The sequence below is a fragment of the Mixophyes fleayi genome, chromosome 4 (genome assembly GCF_038048845.1).
Source record: "Mixophyes fleayi isolate aMixFle1 chromosome 4, aMixFle1.hap1, whole genome shotgun sequence".
Classification (NCBI taxonomy): domain Eukaryota; kingdom Metazoa; phylum Chordata; class Amphibia; order Anura; family Limnodynastidae; genus Mixophyes; species Mixophyes fleayi.
Window position 1 is genome coordinate 71,579,013 of NC_134405.1, and position 25,178 is coordinate 71,604,190.

Here is a 25,178-nt window from a genome sequence, read left to right on the forward strand (position 1 = left end):
GTGCTCAAGACCGTGCAATCACTCCCTCTGTTACAGAGCTCGCACCGTTTGTAAGGAGCTCCGGTGACGGGTCTGAGGCCGAGGGCTCGGCTGTGAAGATAGGGGCACCAGGCAGCGCTCATGCTGTAGGTAAGGGCGGAAGGAGGTGTGAGGGGACCGCTCGGTGCATAACGGCAATCGCCACCTACATACCGGCGGTGGCGGCTGGTACCGGAAGTTACGTCACGACGCGCCTAGGTCTCCATTAACATGGGGCTTTGTGTGGGCGCAGGGCTCCTGTTGTGTACAGATGTGGCAGTGTGATCTCCACAGGGGAGGGCGTGTTACTAGTCCTCACATACTGAGATATGGTCTTCTTGTCTGTACCTTCACCTATTGTCTTGCTAATTACAGGAATATATTCGGTTTATTTTATCTTGGTAACAGGGATATCATCTAGGGGAAAACCTAGAAATGGGTCATATATTTTTAGGTGTGAAATTAGCCCTATCAGGCTATGACACGAGTGTGGCTTGTGTCCAAAACAGATGTGAAAATGGACCACACACTGTACCAGGGCTGGTCAGGAGCCAGGTAGACATGGCACCTAAATAGTTGTGATTAAAATTCAATTCAATAGGATTCAAAATCCTTTCCTAACTTAATTATACTAGAGTTTTTTTACTTTGATTTTTTTAAGACGTTATCTTGGTTGATGTAGATTTCAGGAAAATTACTGCTTTTGTTAGTACATTTTAAAAAGAAAACCATGATTTATAGGTAAACTTCTCATGTTAGAACTAACTTGGGGGGTATTTTAATTTAAAGGAAATTTATTTAAACCTTTTCAAATTCGGTTTTATCATCATGCACCTTTTTCCTCTGGCATTTTGGACATTAGAATCTTGAAAAGATATCTCTGCATTATCTTTTATCCTCCAACCAGGCGAATGATCCCAAGAAAAATGTCCATGTGATTGTAGCCTTACGTTGGTGCTTGATTTCCTATTCTAGTTACCTGTAAACTGGGTGATTGACTGTTAGTTGGTTGGTTGACCTTGAACATTCTAAATTTTAAATTGCTGTTTCTCATCCTTTTTGTATCCCATACAAACTTGTGATGGTAAATGTTTATCAAGTAACTCCAATTGTTTGTCACTTTATCCCAAGCATGTAAGCATTTAAAAATACCCATTCTATTTTGTCTGGAAAAGTTTTCTTTTTGTCTAATATATTTAACTGTTATTTTGCAGGTTGAAGTATCCATTAAATGTGTCTGATGTGCATGGTTTATTGATCTGGCCCCTAGTTCTTTTAAGTTATTTTTTTTTATAACCTACATAATACTATACAGACCCACTGATTTTCCACTTCCAGAGAGAGTGAAAATAACTGTCTCTATATAAAATCATTTGACTGCACAGTGTTCTCACCAGAATGCTGGGTGGGGGCACTATAATACTTTGCAATAATATTGAAAAATGTTCGAGATTATTATCCACACCTGCCAGCACTGGTCAGACTGGTGGTCAGTGGTTAACACATACTGCTGTCTGTAGTGCTCACATAGTGCCTGTTCTAAAATGAGAAGCAATGGTTTATTCTCTTATAATAGGACTCTGGTGGTCTCCAAGTAAAAGCAGCTGGGTGGAGTACCTGGGAAATAGGTGCTGGGGAGCACACTGGTGCATATTGCACACACTGTGCTCCCATAGTAACAGCATAAAGTGTTTGTGGCTAATACAGCATGAACTGGCATGTACTGCCTGCAGGAGGCACCCATGCTTTCTATTTTGGTCTCAACAGATATGTCCAAAATGTGGGATATATGGGTTGTAAATAGTGGTCACTAATTATGTAAAAAAAGGAGTGTTGTTTTACACAGAAATACCACACGAGTTTGCTCACATAACTAATGCTAAATGAAAAATTAACCAATTGTTGATGAAGACAGATCATATACAATAAAATGAAAAAGAAAGAGCACATAAACATAATATGGAAAGATACACAATAGATATAGACACAAACTACATTTATAGGTTGAGGATCTGTTTTTAAAGTAGCCAATTTTACCACCACAAGGTAAAAAATATACACACACACACTCATTACATGTGTCCAGTTCTTGATCTGCTGGGCTTTTAAATATGGCATGCAGCTCCCATAAGATGATTATACAACTATGCTGCCTGGACCCAATGACCAGTATATAACGCTGGTGGCCATCTTACAAAACAGACCCCTTTCATGACCTCCGCTGGGTGGATCCTGGAGCTACTTTCAGCCCACCTGCTTTTCTCTCCCTCTTAGCCCACTCTTGCTTAAATGATCTGTTTCCTACTTGGCGCTCAACCCTGACAGCTAAAGTTCATTCCAGAGTAGTAAATTCCTTTAAATCTGCCCTTTGGAATGTACGCTCTGTTTGTAACAAACTTGTCAATACACGACCTCTTGCTCTCAAACAACCTCAACCTTCTGGCACTAATGGAAGTATGGCTTACACAAACTTTCTCACCTGTAGCCCTTTCACATGGTGGCCTCCATTTCACCCACACCACCAGACAAGGAGGTGGGGTTGGGCTACTTGTCCCACCCCACCTCCTTGGACCACAATGAACATTCACAGCTCTACCAAATGTCCCATCACTTACATTCACGTCTTTTGAAGTACACGCTATTCAGATTTTTAATCCATTCTCTATGCGTGTTGCTGTGATCTATCACATACTAGAGTAACAAGAAATCTACAAAAATCTCGTAAAGCACAACTTTACTGGCGTAAATCTTCTACCTCTAATGATTTCTTCACATATCTTCAATCTATCTCCTATCGAAATGCTCTGGATACTGCAAAACAAACATGCTTCCAATCTTTCATCTATGCTCGGGCTTCTAACCTCAAATGCCTGTTTAACACATTTAAATCTCTAACAGTCCTCAGTCCTCCCACCCCAAAACCTCCATCTATGATCTGTGCCCAGGATCTTGCTTTCTACTTCAAGGACAAAATTGATAAGATCAGAGTAGAAATGGTATCCTCTTCCTCAATAAGCAATCGGCTCAATTCCTTCCCAGCACCCTCTGACACCCTCTCTTCATTTGACCCCACAAATGAAGAGGAAGTTTCTACTCTCTTCTTATCTTCCTACTCTACCTCCTGTCCTCTTGATCCTATAATCTCACAATTTGGTAAAACCCAGTCTCCTCTGTTCATTCCACTTCTAACTAAAATATGTAATCTCTCGCTCTGTACTGGTATCTTCCCATCATTATACAAGCACACTGATTACTCCTATTCTGAATAAACAAAATTTTGACATAAACTCCCTTTCAAATTATCACCCCATCTCTCAGCTCCCATGCCCTTCCAAGTTACTAGCGGGACTTGCCTACACTCGCCTCACACGCTTCCTTTCCACAAACAACCTGTTGGATCCTCTTCAGTCTGGCTTTCGCTCTCAACACTCCACAGAGACTGCGTTGACTAAGGTTGTCAATGATCTGATCACTGCTAAAACTAAACGCCATTACTCTCTTCTAATTCTCCTGGATCTCTCTGCTGCATTTGACACCATTGACCACTCTCTTCTCATACAAACACTACAATCCCTAGGTCTTCAAGACACTGTCCTATCCTGGTTCTCATCCTAACTTTCTAATTGCTCTTTCAGTGTTAATTTCTCTGGATCCACCTCTGCTTTGCTTCCTTTATCAGTTGAGTACCACGAGGCTCAGTATTAGGTCCTTTGCTGTTCTCTATCTATATCGCTTCTCTTGGAAAACTAATAAGCACTTTTGGATTTCAGTATCATCTCTATGCGGATGATACCCAAATTTATCTTCTCCTGATCTCTCACCATTTGTGTTGTCCCGCATTACTGACTCTTTCTGCCATTTTATCTTGGGTGTCCTCTCTCCAACTCAAACTCAATCAATTTAAAACCGAGTTAATAATATCCCCACCCACCAACAGAAGCATACCAGACATTTCTATTTCTGTTGACAACATGACCATAAGCTTGCTGCCTAGGTGTGATCCTTGACTCAAAACTATTGACTATATATCTATACATCTCCTCACTTGTGTCAAAATATCTCCCAACTCGACATCTCCGTTCTGCACAAGATCTGCATCTCGCATCCACTCTCATTACATCCAACCATTTCCGTTTCTTTCAAGCTGTGTGATTTCTTTAGGATAGTATGGGATGGGAGTTAAATAAAAATGCATTATTGTTTCTTCTTAGTGGTGCTTTAATATATCTCCATGCATATACACAAAAGCAACCCTGACTTAAAATGGTCAAAAGCGATCCACCCATTTCTCTCTTACAAGCAGTCAGACATTTTATTGAAACTGAATGTGTTGAACAGATTGAAACTTCAAATGTGAATAAAGATTCTGTTTGAGTTACCTACTGAGTGCTTTCTTTTTTGTTTCTGTAATGATACATGTTGGCATTGGTTATTTCATTCTAATATGTGTATTACCAATGTTATAGTCTGTTTTTGTGGATTGTTGCTTGTGTGTGCATGTAATATTCCCAAGGTACATACAAGATCAGTGTCAGGAATGTCACATTCAAACAGTAGCGTCCTGATTAGCTTTCTACACAAGAAGCTCTGTGATACATGAGCCAATAAGGCATGATTTACTAATCATTTTTATCATTATGTGAATGCAGAAATTCCTGTAAAGTATATATTTTTATCTCATGTCTGGTGATATCACTGGTGTCGTCTGACTTATTTTGAGTGTTACTGTCAAGTGGGTGTGTTGTGATTATTTGGAACTAGACTACAGAAACGTGATGGGGCAGGGATTGTAAACATTCTGCTTCCTGTTGCCTTAGGTTGGACTTTCATGATGCTAGGTGAGGATTCAAGGAAATGTGGCAGTAAGTCTAATTCATTCTTTTCTGTCATTTCAGGCAATAAACAAGCATGGAACCTAGTCCTGTTAAGTCAAAAGTCCCTGACTTCCTCTCCAACTTGGGAAAACCTACCTTGCGTGGTGTTCGGAAATGTCCACGCTGTGGTACCTACAATGGAACCCGTGGTCTAAGCTGCAAAAACAAGAGCTGTGGGACTGTGTTCCGCTGTCGAAACAATAAGCAGCCAAACAAGGATGCCGTGAAGTTGCTCACAGGGTCTGATATGCAGATCTTCTCTGTTAGACAAAGGGACAGAGGACCTGATCACAGATGTCTGGTGGTACTGGGTATTTCTGAGACCACCATACAGACAGCTGAGGGGACAATTATCACCCAGATCAGCTCTGGCCGCTGCTTTGCTCCAACCTGTCTTAAAGCTGCAGCTCGAGGGGTTGTAGAGAACCAGTGCCAGCACATAAAACTGGCCCTAAACTGCCAAACCGAGGCAGAGCCGCTTCCGCTTAAAAGCTCAATATTAAATTCTATGCAGATCCCAACAGAAATCAAGCAGGATATCTGGGTACTAGCTAGTGAGTGCATGGGGCCACTCGTGCAGAGGGTAACCAAATCTGTCTTGGCAGTGCGATGCAAGACTAGCCAGCAGAACAGTCTGGGTTACCTTCATGTGTACTTCACACAAAAATCGGGCCCACAAAAAGGGACCAACCACCTCTTTCTTTGTTCCTGCGAATCCCAGAAAGCTTCCAAAGCAGCAGCATCAAAGACTGAAAATGAGGAGAAATGTGTGCATTTCTACACCTGTCTGGGGGCGTTTGCTAGCGACGACAGCCTTACCGAGGAATTCACAGAGTATTTTTATGTCCTGTCTGAAGGTAAGAGAGTATGACGCATCAAACTGTGTTGTGAGTAGAATTTCTTTTAGATTTTCCCTTCACATTAGGTACTGTATCCTGATAAATTTACTTCTAGAAAATGGGATTATTTTTTTATCTTCTCATATTGGTATTTATTTGTAAAGCCCTTTACATTTACTATAGTGATGTTACATATGTACATTGTTCTCTGTCTCTATAAATATATTGGGAGTTATTTACTTCTGTGTGAAAATATCGACTATACGGCTGTGAACAAAATTCTGTATGAGCCGAGGGTACACTTTCTGCAACTGCTGTAGCGTAAAAAATTCGACCATTGTGAATTTATGTGTTACGTATGTAAGCAAAAGAATAAACTTTGAAGCAATACCATTGTTCTTGTCAATATGGCACCATAAAATTCCACAGCACCTAATTTGCAAGTATCTGCAGAGCTTTTACAAGCTTAAAATGCTGGGTCATTCCACATCAAAGCAACACAATTTTAGGAAAAATTCTAACTTCTATTCACTAATTTGAATTAAGTTTGGTATAATACATGCTGCCATGGGTGTAAAGATAACACACATATATATATATATATATATATATATATATATATATATATATATTAATGTGTGTGTGTGTTTCAATAAATATGTTCAAATTCTTGATTTTCTCAAAAAGCCATATTTTTTGAAAAACCTCTCAATTGTTCATACTGTTGGTAATAAATCCCCAAACTTTTATTTTGGGATCATCTGCTACAATGCTACAAGAGCTTTTTTAAGTTTTTGGTGATTCATGAAAATTGTATTTATTGAGGCCCTGCACATCTGAGAAAATCAACAAAACAATATTTTTTCCAGTTTACTTCATTAGAGGAATGCACGTTCCTCTTCAGATGTATTTGAGGACAAGATTTTTACAGACAGCGTCTGTTCCCACTTCTGCGCAGGAGTGCAAACCTATGTTGAAAGATACTCTGTGGAAAGACACTTCAATTGTGTACAATAGACCTGCCTTTTACAGGGACAGGTTAGGTTTGGATGGGCTTTACTTAGTGAAAAAAAGCCTGGAAGAATGTGCGCTGGGAGCAGGGAGGAACATCAACTTGGAGAAGTGGTGCTGGAAGGGAGAGAGACAGCAGACTGGGAGCAACACTGTACTCACAAGAAGCGCCGGCTGTGCAATGTTTTTTTTACCAAGTCTTCTATATTAGTGTCAGCAAGTGGAAGCTGATATCAGAGGATATGTTAGTGCTGTCTATGACAACAAATGGTAGCTCGCGTTTATTCTGGAGGAAGAGGAAAACATTGGTGAAATGAGTGACATTCTTCCATCCACCTGGTCCATCACCACCTTTTACATACCCAGGGAAACCGGATGTTTTATGGATTACTATGGTAGATGTTCTGTGTAAGGTGAATCCGTTAACTCAAACAGGTCGAATATACACCCTGTCTGAAATGGAAATACTAAAAGCAAATGTCGCCTTCAGCAAGTTCCAACCCATCAAGTAGCACCATCCATCCAGAGAAGCAGCTCCAAATGGAAATAATCTGTATTAAGCTTTCTTAAGCTATGAGAAAGTCATAAAATTATCACAAATGTTTTAAATATTTCAGTACTTAACATAATGTGTCATTGTTCATAATATACATCAAAAGGACTGTTTAAGGAGATAAATTAAAAGTAATGAACAGGCCTAGGTAGATCTAATTTTCATTATATTAACAAAATGAAAGCATTTGTAGCAGAAGATCCCAAAATAAAATTTTGGGGATTTATTAACAACAGTGTGAACACGTTTTGAGATGTTTTTCAAAATTTAAAAATATGGCTTTTCAAGAGAATCAAAATATTTATTTTGAAAATGTTACAATTTTTTATTTATTGACACACGCTGCTGTGTTGTATATCATATGAAAGCCCATAAAAGAGGATTAAAATGAGACCTTGCCCAGCTCTCTAGCTCTATCAGGTGAGCTACAAATGCAATTTAAATAAACGATAAACGCAAGTTTTTCGTTCCAAAAAGTGCAACTTTAAAGGTGTATAACTTCAAAACCAGTGCACATATCAGCCTAAAATTTGAGGGTTTTCTTTACACCCATGACAGCATTTATTATACCAAATTTCATTACAATCTGAAATGGTCAGTTTGAAGCCCTGAGTTGATTTCTTGTGGAATTACCCTGTTGTTATTCTACACCTGCTTAGGTGTACCTATAGAAAATAAATGGATGAGTGGTTCATAGCCAATCAGATGCTGCCCTCTGCAGCACTAAACGCTGACCCTCTTCAAAGCACTTCATCCGCTTAACTGTACAGCGCCACACAAGTAGCTTTAGACATGAGTTGGATCAGCTAAACAAGCCATATACTGTTAACTACGCCACCTCTCTACAGGTCTTAAAGAGATAACCGTGTTAGAAACAGATAGCAAGATGGATACAGTGGAAACTGTGGTACAGATACATGAAGAATCATCCCCAATGCTGAAACCCAAGAAACCAAGAAAGGATGACGTACCAGGTAATTATACTCGGAAACCAAGTACTTTATTGTACTGTTGTGGGTACAGATCAGCACTTGTGATGTGAAACCATAAATTGGTGGAGAAGAACCTGTTGCTTTTCAGCAATAGAGGGATATGGGTTATTTGAATCAGCCAGGAAGTTATTTTATTATTGCATAGTCCATTGCTTCACACCCCAAACATTCCTTAATGATGAGCAAACTTTACTCATTTTCTTCACTTGATTAATTCCAGTTATTATTGCATTAGTTATACCTTTCTCAAATATTTTTTTCAAAATGTATTTTGGTTCAAACTGGTGATACTAAAGAGGTTGCGTTGTTTTTCACATTATGTAAAGGCATATTTGGATACACTCTCCGCACATTGCACACACTTCTCTTACGTATAGCAAAAGAGAGTCATTATCAAAATTGGACAGCATTGAAATATTTTATTAGTGTTCTAAGACCTCTACTGCCAGACAGTATTTGTATACACTAGAAATGTACAGTGTAATAGATACATGGAAATATGGGGATCACAGATGTCAGGAGGATGTCCTGTATTTACTGTGCAATTACTTCCTGTGTTTTGCTGTGTGAGCTCCAAAAATGAACACATTGGTTAGTTTATCTCTGCTTGTTAATTTCCTCCATCTTAAAAAACAAGGCAGTGACCAAACAGAAAGGACTATGTTCTACTCGGTGTCGGACTTGGGCATGAAGGGCCCACCAGGGGAATGTACTGATAGGGGCCAATGAAATAGTGTGTGCACCATTGCAAATCCTGAAGTGGTGTGGTCAGCCACCAGATAACAGCCCTAGTCACCTTACCCGAGTGATTCTTCTCCTGGCATAGTGTCAGATTTAAACAATCATCACTCAGGTGACTGGGGCAGTGATTCTTATTTCCTGGGACACATGGCGAGTTGGAGGAAGGGTGGTGGAAAATGCAAGATTTATACAGGGGTTTTTCATGCAATACTACCAGAGTCTGCATGACATAGCATCGCTAGCTATCATTTTAGCCTGTATGAGACTGCTTTTCAACCCCTACCCATCCACTTCAAATATACCGCCAGTGCTGCGTGCACTACTGCTATAGGTGCAAGCACCTCGCCTTTCACAAGCAGAGTAGTGTAAAGAAGGACATACCTGCCAACTGTCCTTGTGGTTGGGACAAAGTCCTTTCTGACCAGGACAGTCACCCAAAACTGGGACTGCCCCACCAGAATCAGGACAGTTGACAGACTGTCCTGCTCTCTCCTTCCTGTTCTTGCGAATGTGTCACTTCCTGCTGCTGGTGGTGGTGTCGTAAGCTCAGCTGCTGCTTCTCTGGATCCTGGAAGGTTAGGGCCCTGTTAAGAAAAATGGATAGATACAAGAAATATGGAAAGCCTAGCAATGCGTAAAGCCACCAGTCCTCCCTCACCCAAACCAGCCCCAACATTAAATCAATAGCACCCAAGTTTAATAGGCCTGCCTACCTGCAACCAGCCCCAAGATTAAATGAATAGCATTGACATGTAATAAATAGGCCAATTTCCCCCCAACCTGCATGACATTAAGTATTCACATTTAATAAAGCCATCCATCCCCCGGCAGCAAACTAAATAATTAGTATTCAGATTTAATATATAACCCTCATTCTATAATTAGACGAAAATTGAATTATTTGTCCCCAAACCACCCCAGCATGAAATAGTCCCGTCACCACAAATTAAATTAATAGGTACTACCATTAACCCCCCCCCCCCCCCACTATTAAATTAACTAGCCCCCACCAATAAATGAAAACATATCATACTGTCTAGGACTAGACCTCACATTAAATTAATAGCCCAAGCACCCACATCCATATTACATAAAGAGCCCTCATTCCCTCCACACCTATCTTCTTCACTACCCACCCCCTTGTTGGTTCTCTCAACCTATACACAGTCTGGGCATATACAGTTCATCTACTGTTCAAACTTTCAGATTTATACCCAGGATTCAGAACAAGGCAAATAATACTGAGCACTCCATAGGTACAGCACATACACAAACCTACATCTAACACACTGAAGAAGAAATGTGGTACTGAGCTCTGTTTATATTAAAAATAGGAATATCATCAAGAGTCACAATCTTTTAGGAAGATATTAAAAAATGAGACTGTTGCTTTTAGTTACTATGTCAGCGGCTCAACTACTATAGAGCGAATTACTAAAAGTGGAACCCTCAAATATACTTTGATTTGCACTATTATGAGCACAAAAAACTATTTTACAATGTTATAAGACAATACTAATATATACAGTATATATAACACATTTAGACATGCACTGATTCACATGTCTCTATCCTAATACAAATATTGTATAGAAGTAGTGTCCTTGAAAATGGTTAAATCACTGAAAAAGTGGATACACAATCCTAAAATGCTTGTTATGACAGCCTTGTTGGGGACAACTGAAATATGATTTTTATGCTGTGCTTCCTAAAATATAGCTTTGTATAGCTAACATCGCACTATTTTAAAAGAGAATGAATGCAGTTCAGTAAGCTTCTGATTGCCTATTATTCAGCATTTATCATTAATTTGTGACGGATTAATTAGAATTAGAAGAATGTAATAGAATAGGCTGCACTCCAAAACAATCCTTCTTTTTTTTTCTCATCTAATAAAGTACACGTGACGATACTCCCCTATCTCACTGTCCCTATAAAACCAATAAGTGACTTGGATACCCTAGTTCTCTGCCACCCTCTCATTCCCAGTTATCACTACACTGTCATCACCCACACTCAGTGTCTCTCTAATCACTGAGTCTGTTTACTTACATGTCAGTTTTGTCTCTTCTCTCTTCCCCTGCGTCGCTCAGCTGACACACGTGACTTATTGAATCACACTGCCTCGCCGTCACGGTTAGTATTCAGGGTGCAGGGAGCAGTACTCAGTCTGTTCCCCGCCCACCTAAGGTTGGTGAGGGACCCTTAGGAAGTGTGGCTCACCGGGGACCAGTACCCCGGTGGTCCAGTCCGACCCTGGTTATACTTTCTCAGCCAGCAGGCCTCACTAGATCATGAAAATTATGTTTGGGAACGTTTATGAAAACTGGTGCAGAGTAAAAAGGTGCTGTAACCAGGAGCAACAAATCTGTGTCCTACTGTCATATTTCTAGTAATGTTTAGAAATTAAAACAAACACCTGCTTGGTTGCTGTGGGTTATAAATGTCATGTTTTAATACTTTGGAATTGCTTTAGAGACGTATTCAGCAGTGCTCTTCAAGATATAATTTTACGTTCATGAGCAACTTCTTTCTCTGTGTTTAAGGCGCAAACACCTCGGTGCAAGATTCTGCAATTAACTGTCTTAAGAAGAATACATTGAAAAAAAATGCTGTCAACTCTGCTGCAAAGAGACCAGGTACACACAGGGTTACCAAGCCTGACAGTATTTTTACTTGAAACTTTAGCATATCTACTGATGCTCTCTATTATTTACTGATGTTTGGACAACAGGGCACACAGCTTTAGTTAGTGGACCAAGCCACTGATGCTGTGCTTGTTTTGTGTACACGGGTGTCAATACCGATCGCAGAATTATTATTTTCTCCTTCACACCAGTTGAGGGGACGCTGCTCACCTTGGGGTATAGAGGGCACTGTGGGAGTAAAGGCACTAAAAGCTTGTCTAGCCTGCTCCCCTTCCTTCTATGCTCCTTCAGCCGGAAGTACTCAGTTTGATTTAATAGTGCCTATGGAGTAGGGCACGTTTTTAGTCTAGTTCTTATTTTAAATTTTTATTTTTACAAATTTTAATATTTCAGTGTATTTTTTCCCACGGCTATCACCGCCCCGACTACTTCAGGAACGGCGCCCACAGTGCTTTAGTCCCGCCTCCCTCCCCCATGAAATTATGTATGGCTCCCGGACAAAGGGTCACCTGGCACTATGGTAGTGCTCAGGAACCAGCCACTTCAAGGGAGGTGTTGCGGGCCACTCCGGAAGCTGCGACAGCATCCTCCGGCTGCCCGTGACTGCTGTGGAGGCGGAGATGCCAGCGGCCCTTGCCCTGCCTGTCAGCCATATCAGAAAATACAGGTAATGGGGCAAAGTGACTGGGGTGGCTGTCGCTGGAACGCGGTTCCCACCAGTGTGCTGTGTGCAGGTAAGGTGTGCATTTTATTTGGTAGATAGCACATTTCATAGCAGGCCATAGTGGAGGTGGAGCTTATCAGGGGTTAACCCGCTTGATTTTTCTGCACTTTCTGAGCTCCGCAGCCATTTCCCTCCATGCCTGCGGTGCACACAACTTCCCTGGAGCAGAGAACCTATAGATAATGATATAGCTTGCAAGAGCATATTCTAAGTACATAATAGGTTCTATTTACATATATTGCTGGCACACTTGTATGCATACATACGTAGTGGTACAGCTTCACCCTCCTACAATCTAAGGGTGCCTATACTGTCAGACATTCTTTTTCATAAGTTCTACAACGTTTCTCTCATTTTCTTTCTGTTTACAAGATGTCCAAAAGAGGGACTGGTTCCAAGTCCAAGGCTTTCTCGATGATGTTTTTCACCTGCTTCAGGTGTGAATCCAAATTGCCTGGTGAACGGTCAGACCTGGAGGGCCTGTGCACTATTTGTGAGTCTGAGGACCTGGGTAGGCGCTCGTCTGTGAGTGCAGATGGCATTGTGAAACCAGCCTGGGCCAAGGAGCTGGCGTGCTCCATTGCATCTCTGATGTGGCACAAACAAAGTCTCAGGTTTCCATGTTCAAAAGGGCAAAGAAAAGAACTGTGTTCTTTCCTCCTTATTCCCAATTATTAGAAATTTGTGATGAAGCCAGACTTAAACCTGATAATTTCAGATACTCGGATGGTATAGGATTTATTACCCTTTCCCGACTCGGAGGTGGGGTCAGCGGAGACCGTTGCAGTTCTGGCAAAGTGTTATCATTCAGTTGTTGAGCGCAACCAATCTCAAAGATAGTACTGACAAAAAGTGTGAAGGGATTTTAAAATCCATTTCTCTTTCATTTGGAGCGTCCCTGTGCCCTATTAGGGCGGCGGCATGGGTCATTGTGGCCATTGAAAAATGGGCTACTGTTCTTCATGACCGCATTCAGTCTGGAATGGCTAGAACTGATCTGACTCCTCTGGCAGGTGCTGCAGAGTTTTTAGGGGACGCAGTTCTGGCTACAGGGCAGGGGTTGGCAAAAACTTGTTCCTTAGAAGTGGTGTCTTGGGAAGCAGATGCTGATTTCAAGAAAACCTTAGAGTCCATACCATACGATGATCAGCATTCTTTGGCACACCATTGGAACAGTTTATTGCGCAGGCCACAGGGGGGGAAAGAATTCCCTTTTTCTGGTGCCCATGCTTAAAGTAAAAGGGAAGTGTTTTCGCACCTTTTGGTTTGTCGGTCCTTCCAGAAGTGCCTCCTTGAGAAACCAGACCCCTGCTCCAAGGTAGGGGGGGGGGGTGGGGGGACAAAGCCAACCGACAAACCGCATACCTCCTTGCTTCCACCACAGACGCCTGGGTGAAAGGGGTAGTGTCCAGTGGGCTCGTTCTGGACCTGGCAGGGGCGCCTCCAAGGCGCTTCATGTCCACACCGCTTCCCAGGGAAACTGTCAAACGAGAGACCCTTCAGGGAGCAGTTAAATTGCTTTGGGACTCAGGAGTGATAGTTCCGGTCCTTCCAGGCAGAGAGGTCAAGGTTACTATGCTCATCTCTTCCTGGTACAAAAACCTGACTTGTCAATCAGGCCCATTCTAAATCTGAAGACCCTCAACACCAACTTGTTGATGCCCAGTTTCCGGATGGAATCCATCCTGTCTGTGATCAATTTTATGGAAAAAGGCAAGTTCCTGGCTTTGTTGGACATCAGGGATGCTTATCTACACATACCTATCTGGAAAGGTCATCAGAACGTCCTTCTGTTTACAGTAGTCCAGTACAATTTTCAGTTCAGGACCCTTCCTTTCGGTCTGGCCACTGCACCAAGAGTGTTCACAAAGGCGATTCTTGTCATGGCAACTCAGTTACGTCTACAGGGTGTGGCTATCTTATCTTACCTAGATGGTGTCCTGATAAAGGCTGAGTCTATAGGTCTTCACTAGTCACACCTGCGCCTGACCACTGACACCTTGCAAGCTCAGGGCTGGGTAATCCACTTCAAAAAGTCAAGTTTGGTAACTACCCAACACATGGTGTTCCTGGGATTGTTGTTTGACACTAGTTGTCAGAGAGTATTTCTATCTCCAGACAAGGTTGGAACACTTCAACGTCAAGTGAGAAATTTACTTTACTCGAGCGTATTTCAGTGCATGAAGCGACTGGGATGCATGGTGTCCTTTTTCAAGGTAATTCAATTTGCTCGCTTCTATTCTCACAAGTTTCAACAGAAGGTTCTGGCAAAGTAGTCCAGATCGGATTCTCATTTGGAAGGGCAGGTATTCGGGTTGTCGGTGACAACACGACTGTCCCTTCTCTGGTGTCTGAGGAAGGACAGTATCAATAAGGGAAATCCTTTCTCTGTTTGGAATTGGACCATGGTGACCTGTTGGGATGGGGTGCAGTCATTCTTCATCTCGGATTACAAGGGAATTGGACATTGAAGGAAGTTTACCTATAAATGTTCTGGAACTGAGGGCTGTATTCAATGCTTTACTTCAGACACTGTCCTTTCTGCAGCATCAGCCAATCTGAATCCAGTGGAACAATGCCACTGCAATAGCTCACATCAACCATCAAGGCGGAACAAGGAGTACTCTTACCATGAAGTATCCAAAATCGCTGGTGTTCATTCCGGAGGTGGACAGTTGGGAGGCTGACTACTTAAGTCGGCATGCACTTCATCCAGCAGAATGGTCTCTCCACCAGGAGGTGTTTGCTCATATAGTACACCGATGGGGTCAGCCAGAGACAGACATGATGGCCTCTCGTCTCTACCACAAGGACCAGGGACCCTGAGGCGTTCTTTGTGGACCTGTTACCTCCAATTACGATGCTACTATGGATTTTGAAAAAGGTAAGGTGCAAAATGGTTCCAGTGATTCTACTAGTGCCCGACTGGCCGAGAAGAGCTTGCTACACAGATCTTCTCACCATGTCCGTGGATCTGCCTTCGCGTCTTCCTCTCAGGGAGGATCTTATCAGTCAAGGACCATTCTTCCATCAGGACCTAGCACGATTGGCTTGGAGGTTGAATTCTTGATTCTCAGGCAAAAAAGTCTTTCTCAGAAAACGTTATTAAAAATATGATTAAGGTGTGAGAACCAACATTTTCCAATAACTGTCTTTGTATTTGGCAGTCTTGCATTGGTTTGTGTGAAAAACAAGGTGTCCACATCTTCCTTTCGGTTGGCCAGGGAGTTGGCGTTTCTTCAGGACGGTCTGGACAAGGGATTACGTCTGGCGTCCCTTAAGGTCCAGGTATCGGCATTGTCTGTGTACTTTCAGAGATGGCTGGCTCTGTCACCAGATGTGCATACTTTACTACAAAGGCCACTTTTTAAACCGTTGGAACCTGTTTTGTTGAAATTTTCTTTCTTTGAAGGTGACTTTTTTTGCTGCCCCAGGCGTGTTTCAGAGTTGGCGGCTCTTATGTTGCTCTCCTTCTGGTTTTTCATGATGATTGCGTGGTTCTCAGTACTAAACCTTTGTTTCAGCCGAAGGTGGTTTCGAAGTTCCACATAAATTAAGATATCGTTCTTCCAGTGTTTCCTCAGGATTCACTGTCTACCAGTCAAGACTGTCTTGTTAGATGTGGTTAGAGCTTTGAGAATTTATGTGGATTGTACAGTTTCTGTTCAGAAGGCAGACAATCTTATAGTGTTGTATGATGATCGTAAGCGTGGTTGGCCAGGCACAAAGTAAATGGTCACCAGATGGATCACCGATACTATTCGCCAGGCCTAATATTTCTGAATAATCTTAAGTTCCTGACAGTCTTGCTACTTATTCCACCAGGCCGGCTAGCGCCTCCTGGGTGGCGTGACACGGGGCCTCGGTTGAGCAGTTGCATAGGGAAGCTACCACATGTTCAACAGATTCTATCAATTTCATTTCTTTGCTGCCAAATCCGCCAGTTTTGTTCGTGAAGATTTACATGCAACTCAAGTTGGGCCTTCCTACCCATAGGGGCAGCTTTGGAACGTGTTCAAGGTGAGCAGTGTCACCCAACTAGGGAGAGAGAAAACAAGATTTTTGTACTTGCCGTAAAATCTCTTTCTCTGAGCACAAGTTTGGGGGACACTGCACTCCCATCCTATTGTTGTTCTGACAGTTCTGTTGACTGTTCTCTTGGTTGTGTTTCGCACTCTCTTACAGCTTGGTTCATTAAATAAGCTGAGTACTTCCGGCTTGAGGGGCATAGAGGGGAGGGGAGCAGGCTAGACAAGCTTTTAGTGCCTTTACTCCCACAGCGCCCTCTGTCCCCCAACTTGTGTAAAGAAAGAGAAATTTTACGGTAAGTAAAAAAAATCTTGTTTTTGGACCTGCCAGGCACAAATGTGATAGCTGGCAACAGTGGTAGATTGCATTGGACACCATTAATTTAAATGACATATTACAAGTTGTGTTGAATTGAAAAGATATGTTTTACGGTATATTCTGGAAAATGGACTGCATACTCACTGTCTGTCATGGTCTTTGTGCTAGAATGCAAGTGAGTTTCAGTTGAGGACTGCATATTTCATTTTTATGCATTTTCTTAAATCCAATAAATGTATTTTGTTATATCTAATAAATGTGTCTGAATGTCAACAAATAAAACATGCATGAAGCCTAAATGCACCAACATTTTCCCTGTAAATGAACTTTCTGGGTGAGTTCATGTTTGCTGATTTGATGTTTTTCTGAATGCAAAGAACTAACAATAGAAATGCATCCTTTCTTTGTATGTGCTGTTCATGCTGTTCTCTCTAATGCTATAGTCTGTGTATGAGAAACAGAGCTGAACGGATGACAATGCAGTATGCTGGGAGCCACTCGGCGTACACACTTGCAACTGCAAATAGTGCTAGTGGATGGCAATTGTTTTAATAGGTTCCTCATCTGGTTCTTGTCTAGTTAAGACGCATTAAAAATTTAAAATTACAATTCCTTAGTCTTCCTGATAATTTTTTCAGAATTATGCTAATCAGCAGACACTATCATTCATCTATTTTGCAATATCCTATTATGTTGACACGTTAAACTACGACCAGACCATGTGATCCAGCGCTTGTTGCTTCCTTTTCTCAGTGTGTAGTCAGCTGATGGATGAGACTCAGGTGTCCCTAACCTTCATGGAGTGGCTGTCCAGTGTGACGGAGAGAATCCACCAGACCATGCATTATCAGTTTGATGGTACGTAGCTGCTTGCGTCTCATTCCGTTCCTGGCACCCCAACTTCAGCACAGTGTGAGCTTGAAAACCACAGAGCCCGTTGAGTGTATGCACTTTAGTCATTTTAAAATTACCATTAGAAGTGAAGATGGCTCTTCTGTAATCTCAAGCCTCCCTTCCCCCTCCTCTTGCATTGGAATAGACCATTTCCCTGTATGTTTCTGTGCAACATTGGTTCACTGAATAGAAAGATGAAAGATTGGGAAGGGGGGGGGGGGGGGGGGGCTGTAGGGGCGTTTGAAAATTACCCAAATTTTTTTTTAATTAACTCCCTTTATAGCTCCCAAAATATAAGCTGGAGATCACTCTATTTGTTTTATTGGATATAAAGCATAAATATTGTTAGTGTTTTGTATGTTGGCAGCCTGTTTATAAATATCCCTTTTTTGTTCTGTCACTTCCTTACAACTACAGCCGCTCTATTCTCAAAGCTTATTTTACAAACATTGCATTTAAGTGTAACATTCTAACTGAGCATCAACAACCAATTGGACAATTGTGTTGCATCATCTAGCTTGTGACAGGCAGACAGGAGCAGTGTTTGTAAAGGAACCTTACTGGCTGCAAGCTGCTAGTTCCTATAGCTTACTCATCTATCTGATGACTGTGGTCCTAATGCAATAGACACAATAATACAGAATTCAGGAATCAGTCAGTCAGATCTGTGAGTCAACAGGATCTGTTTAGAAGCCAGGAAAGATATTCATAGTAAGGGAGATAGAACGGTACTTTTTTGTAGCATTTGGCTACTTTGCTTCTGGGATTTGCCACACTCGTCCACATACCCAAGGCCTATGTTAAAATAAGCTTCTGTGTAATAAATTAATTGCATGATTTCCTCTCTGCGTAAATGTAGGTCTGAGTAGGGGATCGTTGGTATGCGTTTTAATTATGTTAATCTTGTTTATATTCCAAGGTAAGCCAGAGCCCCTGGTTTTCCACATCGCCCAGTCTTTCTTTGATGCCCTGTCACAGAGGCTGTCCATGGGTAATGCAAGGATGCGGCTCCCCAACTGCACTACAGGTACTACAAGTCCCAGAACAACCTCACTGTTTTATGCTTTTGTTTTTATTACATAAATATAATTTTGAATAAACCAATACAGCTGTAGCACATCAGATAAATACCTCTGCCATATGTAAGCAGAGTGGATGGCAGTACGTTTGTTATGGTAAGGGACCATCGCTAATTGTTGAATGGTAGGGATTGTGTTGGGGTACTACCCATTAGAGGTTTAATTGGATGGTTGTATTTTCCAGCTTTCGTGAGAAAAGATGCCCTTCCCCTGGGGACTTTTTCCAAGTACACCTGGCACATAACTAACATTTTACATGTTAAACAGATCTTTGACACGCCAGAGGTAAGACGTCCGCTTTTTATGCATGTATATTTAATTATTGATAAGATTGGGAATAGATCCTATCCTGTGATGAGCATATAAAAATACCTGTGATTATGCCACCTATTATTCCTGAAGTGCTTACTGTACCCTTTCTGATCTTCAGTATGTCCACAAACTCTCCCAAAATTCAAGTGGCTTTGTAAGTAAAGTGTGGAGAGTGTATTCTAGTTGTATGCAGGGTACTCAACACGTTAGCTTTAAGGACATGAATGGGAAACATGTTGCTAAAAGTTTCTTTTTTTTTTTTTTAACATGATACCACCAGTGATTTCCATGTTTTGAAGGCTTGTCTGTGTATTTATCCTGATCGGGTCTACCCTACTAGGCAGGACAGGTAGATACAAGATCTAATGGGAAGCTGACATGTTCGTTATAAAGTTAGGTTTACACTGCACACGCTTAGCGATCCAATAGACTGATTCTACTAAGGTGTCCCCTTCATTCAATGAGAAAAAAAGAATGTTTCAAACTAAATATACCTCTAAGGGGGGTATTCAATTGTTTGTTTTAACGCGCTAAAACAAAAAAAAAAACGAGCGCTCTAAAAATATTACCGTTAATACGGTAATTACTCACTAAATTTCATCTCTCAGCTCCCTGAGCAGCGAGCTGAAATTCAGCCCGCTGGCAGCGAGTAAGTACCGTATTAACTGTTTACGCGCGCAAAATTACCGTATAATATGAAGTTTTTTTAGAGCGCTCATTTTTTTGGGTTTTAGCGTGTTAAAAGAAACAATTGAATACCCCCCTAACTGTGTTAACCAGTGTATCAATGTGTCTGGTATCCCTGGTTGCCATAAATAACCTTTCTTTTATTTATTTGTATAATTTTTACAGGACCAAGGACAGGACTCTTTCCATTAAAGGCACTGTATAGGGGAATAATGGGCAAAAACGTAATAAGAAGATGGATCTAATCTGTGTAGATGTGTATACATTTTACTTTGTGTTTTCTTGCTTAATGTTTTCTCCACCTTTTTTTCTTTTTTTCCAACAATAACATGAGTGCACACGTAAAACATAGCGTTGGATGTCAGGGACAGCATCTGCTCTAACACTAGGGGCATTGTGGTACAGCTGCTCAGAGTTTTCCCTTCCTGCAGGGAACCACTGGTGATTACAGGTTTCAGGCAGTCTTGAAGTGCCTTCGGGAGTACAGGATAGAGTGATCTGGGAGACTTGTCACCAGGAAGCAATCCAGAAGGACACCTGATCACTTTTTTTATGTGAGCCGTATTACTCCTGGCTCGCTAATGCTGTTAATTACAGTCCTAAACTGTGCACTGAGATACATAGAATTCATGGTTCCAGCTTCCTGAAAGAGAAGGGATGCAGCTGTAACCTATACCTATAGTGCTCGGAGCATTCCGCTACTTACTTCATTGTAGTAACAGAAGAGGGCTTGTTCTATTACAGAAAATACACACAGCTCCTGCTCAAAATACAAGTAAATTTGAAGCAGTCACTATAAAATCACAAGGACACAGGCTTTGAAGGTGACTTCTGATATGCTTATACTTTACCATAAGTTGCTTATATGAGGTGATCCACATATCCAGGTGTGATGTACAGTCCCTGACCTACAGACCATCGCAGAACGCTTTCATGATTAGTCATGTGACACCTCTACTCTCCAAGTACAAGGACATATTTGCTGATTGTGCTTTTTCTTTTCCACTCAGATGCCACTAGAGATTACCCGAAGCTTTGTTCAGAACAGAGATGGGACATTTGATCTATTCAAATGCCCTAAAGTGGAGGTTGAGAACATTGCAGAAACTTATGGCCGATTAGAGAAGCAACCCATCCGGCCTCTGGAACTGAAAACTTTTCTAAAAGTTGGTATGTCACGGATATTATTATTATTATTATTATTATTATTATTAAAAATACATTGATGCTCTGCTCTCGCCAGTTAACAATTAATGCTGTTTTAACTGCTTTTCTGTATTAAAAACAGGGACTGTTTGTTCCACTTGTTGCAGTATATGTAATTTCCTTGTTTATAGTAAAACCGAGCAATGGTTTGAAAACAAAAACTAATGACTTAGTCACAATGTTATGTTACATAGGTACTATTGGTGCCTAAAGCTATTGCATGATTGAACTGTAGCCCACAATACGAGTCTGGTAGCAGACATAGTAACCTGTGCATAAAACCAATACTGCCAGACTTCAAGCACTTGTTATAGTGCATTGCCTATGCTGGTGTAAATCTCTGTAAGACAGACCATTGTTAACATTTGTAAACCTCAGAAATAAAGAAATGCCCATTCTGGACTTGAATTACTTTCAGGCCCCCTCCGTTAAGAGGCAAACTTTTAATCTAGAGAGTGGGGCGCTCTCATTCCCTCATTACGGAAGGTCAGCTCTGCGCGTCCTCAATCGCAGGACCTTCTGTAAGATCTTGGCTGTGAGGGGTCAGCTCAACCAACTGCTATGCACCACGGGCCGGAGCCCAGCAGTGGCTGAGACGGACAACATAACAGACACAATCCTGGCTCCAAAACTGAGGGCCAAGCTCACTTATGATCTGACTTTGTATTCAAAAATGAAAAAAAACTCCCATATCTGGGGGTGATCATTAACAGGGACATCTCAAATCTCTTCACACCAATTTTTGTCCCATATTAAATAAAATATTCCAGGAGATAAGAGGAGTGAAATAAGAACTTCTCCTGGATAGGGAGGAGTGATTTTATTACAATGAACATACTTCACCACATCCTTTACCTCTTACAGACCTCCCTTTACACATCCATTCTAAGTGGGTTTTAGATCTCCACCGTTTGTTTACAGATCTTGTGTGGGGGGTGGGAAGAAATCATTCTTTATGCGCTTTTCAGACCTAGACATTTGGGAGGCCTCCAGCTCCCACATTTTGAGAGCTACTATGATCTTGTGCTTGGTAAGGTACTGGACGAACGAGGGCACAGAAAGGCAAGCCGTGGGAGGCAAGCAGATACTTACACATCCCATTAAGGGTCTGCCTGAAGTACAGCATGATTACATTGACCCATTGGATTAAAGTGCGAGAACTAGTAGTCCATCTACTTACAAATAGGCTCCAAAAAGACGCAGGCAGGGATCTTGCACCATTAGAGGCCATGTGTGCATCTTCTATCTGACCCACACACACACACATTATCATGCGTCTATAAGCTCTTACTAGGAAAAGGTTTTAACACCTAAAGTCACAGAGGACCGGGAAAGGGACCTAATCCAACAAAATAGCTGAAACTGTTTTTTTTGTTTGTTTGGTTTTTCTCTTATAACTCAGGCTAGCTCACTAAGAGTGTCTGTAATTGAGACCCACTACACGGTCCTATCCCGGTGGTAGCGGTGTCCCAGGCTTCTTTCCAAAATATACCTTTGAACTTCTAACACACGCTGCAGATGTAACCAGGCAGGTTTATCTATAAAAAAAACAAAATTTTACTCTAATTTCATATATAACATCTAAGATGTATTAAAAAATTATAAAAACACAATAATCTGCATCAAATGTGTATATATAGGATTACACTATAAGGGGCATATTCAATTACGTTTCTAGTATGTGGGATCGCACCGGAACGGGCTGCGAAGTTAATCCACGGTACCACAATAACGTGGATTTTTGTTCGCACCCCATAGGGTTGCGTACGAAAACCTGAGTTATTGTGGTACCGTATTACCGGCAATACTGCTAATCCTAATTGAATAAGGGACCTCGTTAAGAAGTGTAGCTGCATGTTCTTCTTATCGTAAATTAAGGAAATCCTCCAACAAATAAATCTATATATCTCAAATCAGGAATCTTGTGTATTTATGTAGTACAACAACTGCTGTTGAGCAAAATGTTTAACGATTAACCCAGTATGGGTATAACTGATACGGAGATTACAGACAGTTCACATGAGAGAGTATACTTCTTAGAGGGGATACTGCTTGTACATCAGCATGGCAGATCTCAGAGCACAGTCCATTCCACCAGGCTTTCACACATAAGTACTTCCACTAAAGTCCTCTCCATTAGTAAGATGCTCCATGACAAACAGCAATAGATGTATCCAGAAGAAAAGTTGTTTAAAGTGCCAGCAATTCTTGTGCAGACTAGGGGGTAAATGTATGAACATGCGGGTTCTTCAACACCCGCGTGTTCGGCGATTAAATTTCAAGCGGCGCTGCATTGTAAAGGGAAGTTTCCCTTTACAATGCAGCGCCGCTTGAAATTTAATCGCCGAACACGCGGGTGTTGAAGAACCGGCATGTTCATACATTTACCCCTAGATCATCTGATGTGTTCTTTTTATATGTAAGTATCTGAATAAATTTTGTGTTTTTGCTGTTTAATTTATGTTCGAGGGTTAGTTGCCACCTCTACAAGGCAGCTGCATATTCAGGTCCTTTTAGTGTTCCTTATTTTTTTTATAGTTATTATTTGAGCGATGTTGTTCATTCAGATAATCTTAACAAGGACATTCCTTTGGAGGAACTCTATTAGGCAATTAAATTGTCCAAAAACTGGGCTGCATCGGGACCAGATGGCTTAGTGGTGTTTTACAATAAAAAAAAAAATCTGATCCTGCTCTTACTCCATTGCTACTTGTCCTGTTTAACTCTTAATAGAGGAAGGAAATTTGAGACCATTAGCAGGACAGAGATAGCTTTGATAGCTAAAGAGGACCGAGATACTTTATTGTGTGCCAGTAATTGGACTATTTCTTTGTTAAATGTTGATTTGGGGCCTGGGAGCAAAAACTCTGATCACAAAACCCCACAGTTTGCGCACAATGAATGGATTTTTTGCAGTAGATCAGTTATAGGAATAGTCTGGATCAGGCCATATTTATATAAATAGGGGGGGGGGTCTTATATGTGTCATACAATATGAAGCTGAACAGAAGTTTTTGATAATTTTCACGTTTTGTTCTCTGCCTGTGATTGACATATCTGGAAATGTTTGTGTTGTTTAAAATAAAAGCAATTTGAAAAGCTACCCTGTAAGTGTTTGATATCCTTGTCATTGATGGGCCGTGACACGACTCCTGAGAGTTATTGTCATTGTATTGCTGACACAAGCTCATCATGAGATTAATATCGTATGCGCAATGTGTGCTAATGCTCTCTTCATTTCCAGGTAACACCTCTCCAGACCAGAAAGAGCCTACTCCCTTCACCATTGAGTGGATTCCAGACATCCTACCCCTGTCAAAAATTGGCGAGCTACGCATAAAGTTTGAATATGGCCACCACCGAAATGGACCCTTACCAGACTTCCAGGAGCCTTCTCCACACACACTGGAACACACCCTAGAGATCACTCCTCTCACCACCATCACCTTTGACTGAATCTGTACATTCAAATCCTAAAACTTACCAAGATGGCAATGCTGCAGCTTGATTATTTGTAATCAGATGGGCAAGACAGCCGCCATGTTGTTTTAGTAATTTAGCTGCCAAAGGAGGATTTTCTAATACAGTGACAGACTGACGGACCTTAACATTTCTCATGTGCAGTAATATGCATTTTTTTGCTGCTATGGTATACAGTTTTGTGTGTATGTTTGTGCGTGTGTGTTTAAGTGTCTTTATGAGACAACCCCCTTTTTTTTTTTTTTTTTTAATAAGTTGAGGTTGGTAGTCTAATCATTTGGCAGATGCTTTGCATTGTTGTTCATGGCAAGCACTGAGACTTTCAAAAGCAATGTTTTAAATTAACCATGTTTCCTCTTGGACAGTGGCTCTGCTCCGGTCACGACTAGCCCTCTCTCTCTGTAATCTAACAGCTTGCTCTCTTTGGCTTTGCAATATTTGATGATAAAAGACTTGGGACTGTTCTACAGGTGACAACTGATCATATTTTACCATTTAATGTGAGAGAAGGACTTTACAGCATTCAAAAGTATTCCCTCTGCCTAAAATATTTTGTATATTTCCAGTCTGTACATTTTACCTGTCTCCCTCTCCTACCCCTTTTTAAACAAGTGTATGTATTTAACATTGTGAGAGAAATGGTAGTTTATCATTCTGATGGAATGACTGTAACTTTTAGCTTAATTGGAAAAAGAAGTGTATAGTACCTGTGAAGGCCGAAAGTGAATATTTTATCAATATAAATGTAAAGGTGCTATAATCTCCACAGTTTT

General features: G+C 41.2%; 1 protein-coding gene across 4 annotated transcripts; it reads left to right on the forward strand.

Moving 5' to 3' along the window:
- On the forward strand, positions 1 to 25,169 carry C4H2orf42 (chromosome 4 C2orf42 homolog). 4 transcript variants are annotated; one of them, XM_075207428.1, is made up of 9 exons: positions 1 to 125; positions 4,914 to 5,749; positions 8,144 to 8,269; positions 11,575 to 11,667; positions 17,501 to 17,605; positions 18,561 to 18,668; positions 18,905 to 19,005; positions 20,730 to 20,889; positions 24,170 to 25,169. In XM_075207428.1, exons 2-9 carry the CDS (start codon positions 4,927 to 4,929, stop codon positions 24,379 to 24,381), a joined length of 1,728 nt encoding a protein of 575 aa, XP_075063529.1. In that variant the 5' UTR covers positions 1 to 125; positions 4,914 to 4,926; the 3' UTR covers positions 24,382 to 25,169. The 4 variants fall into 4 exon arrangements, with proteins under 4 accessions (XP_075063529.1, XP_075063527.1, XP_075063530.1 ...); XM_075207426.1 differs by having other exon boundaries at positions 2 to 129; XM_075207429.1 differs by lacking the exon at positions 1 to 125 and adding an exon at positions 140 to 237.
- Positions 25,170 to 25,178: the final 9 nt, after the last annotated feature.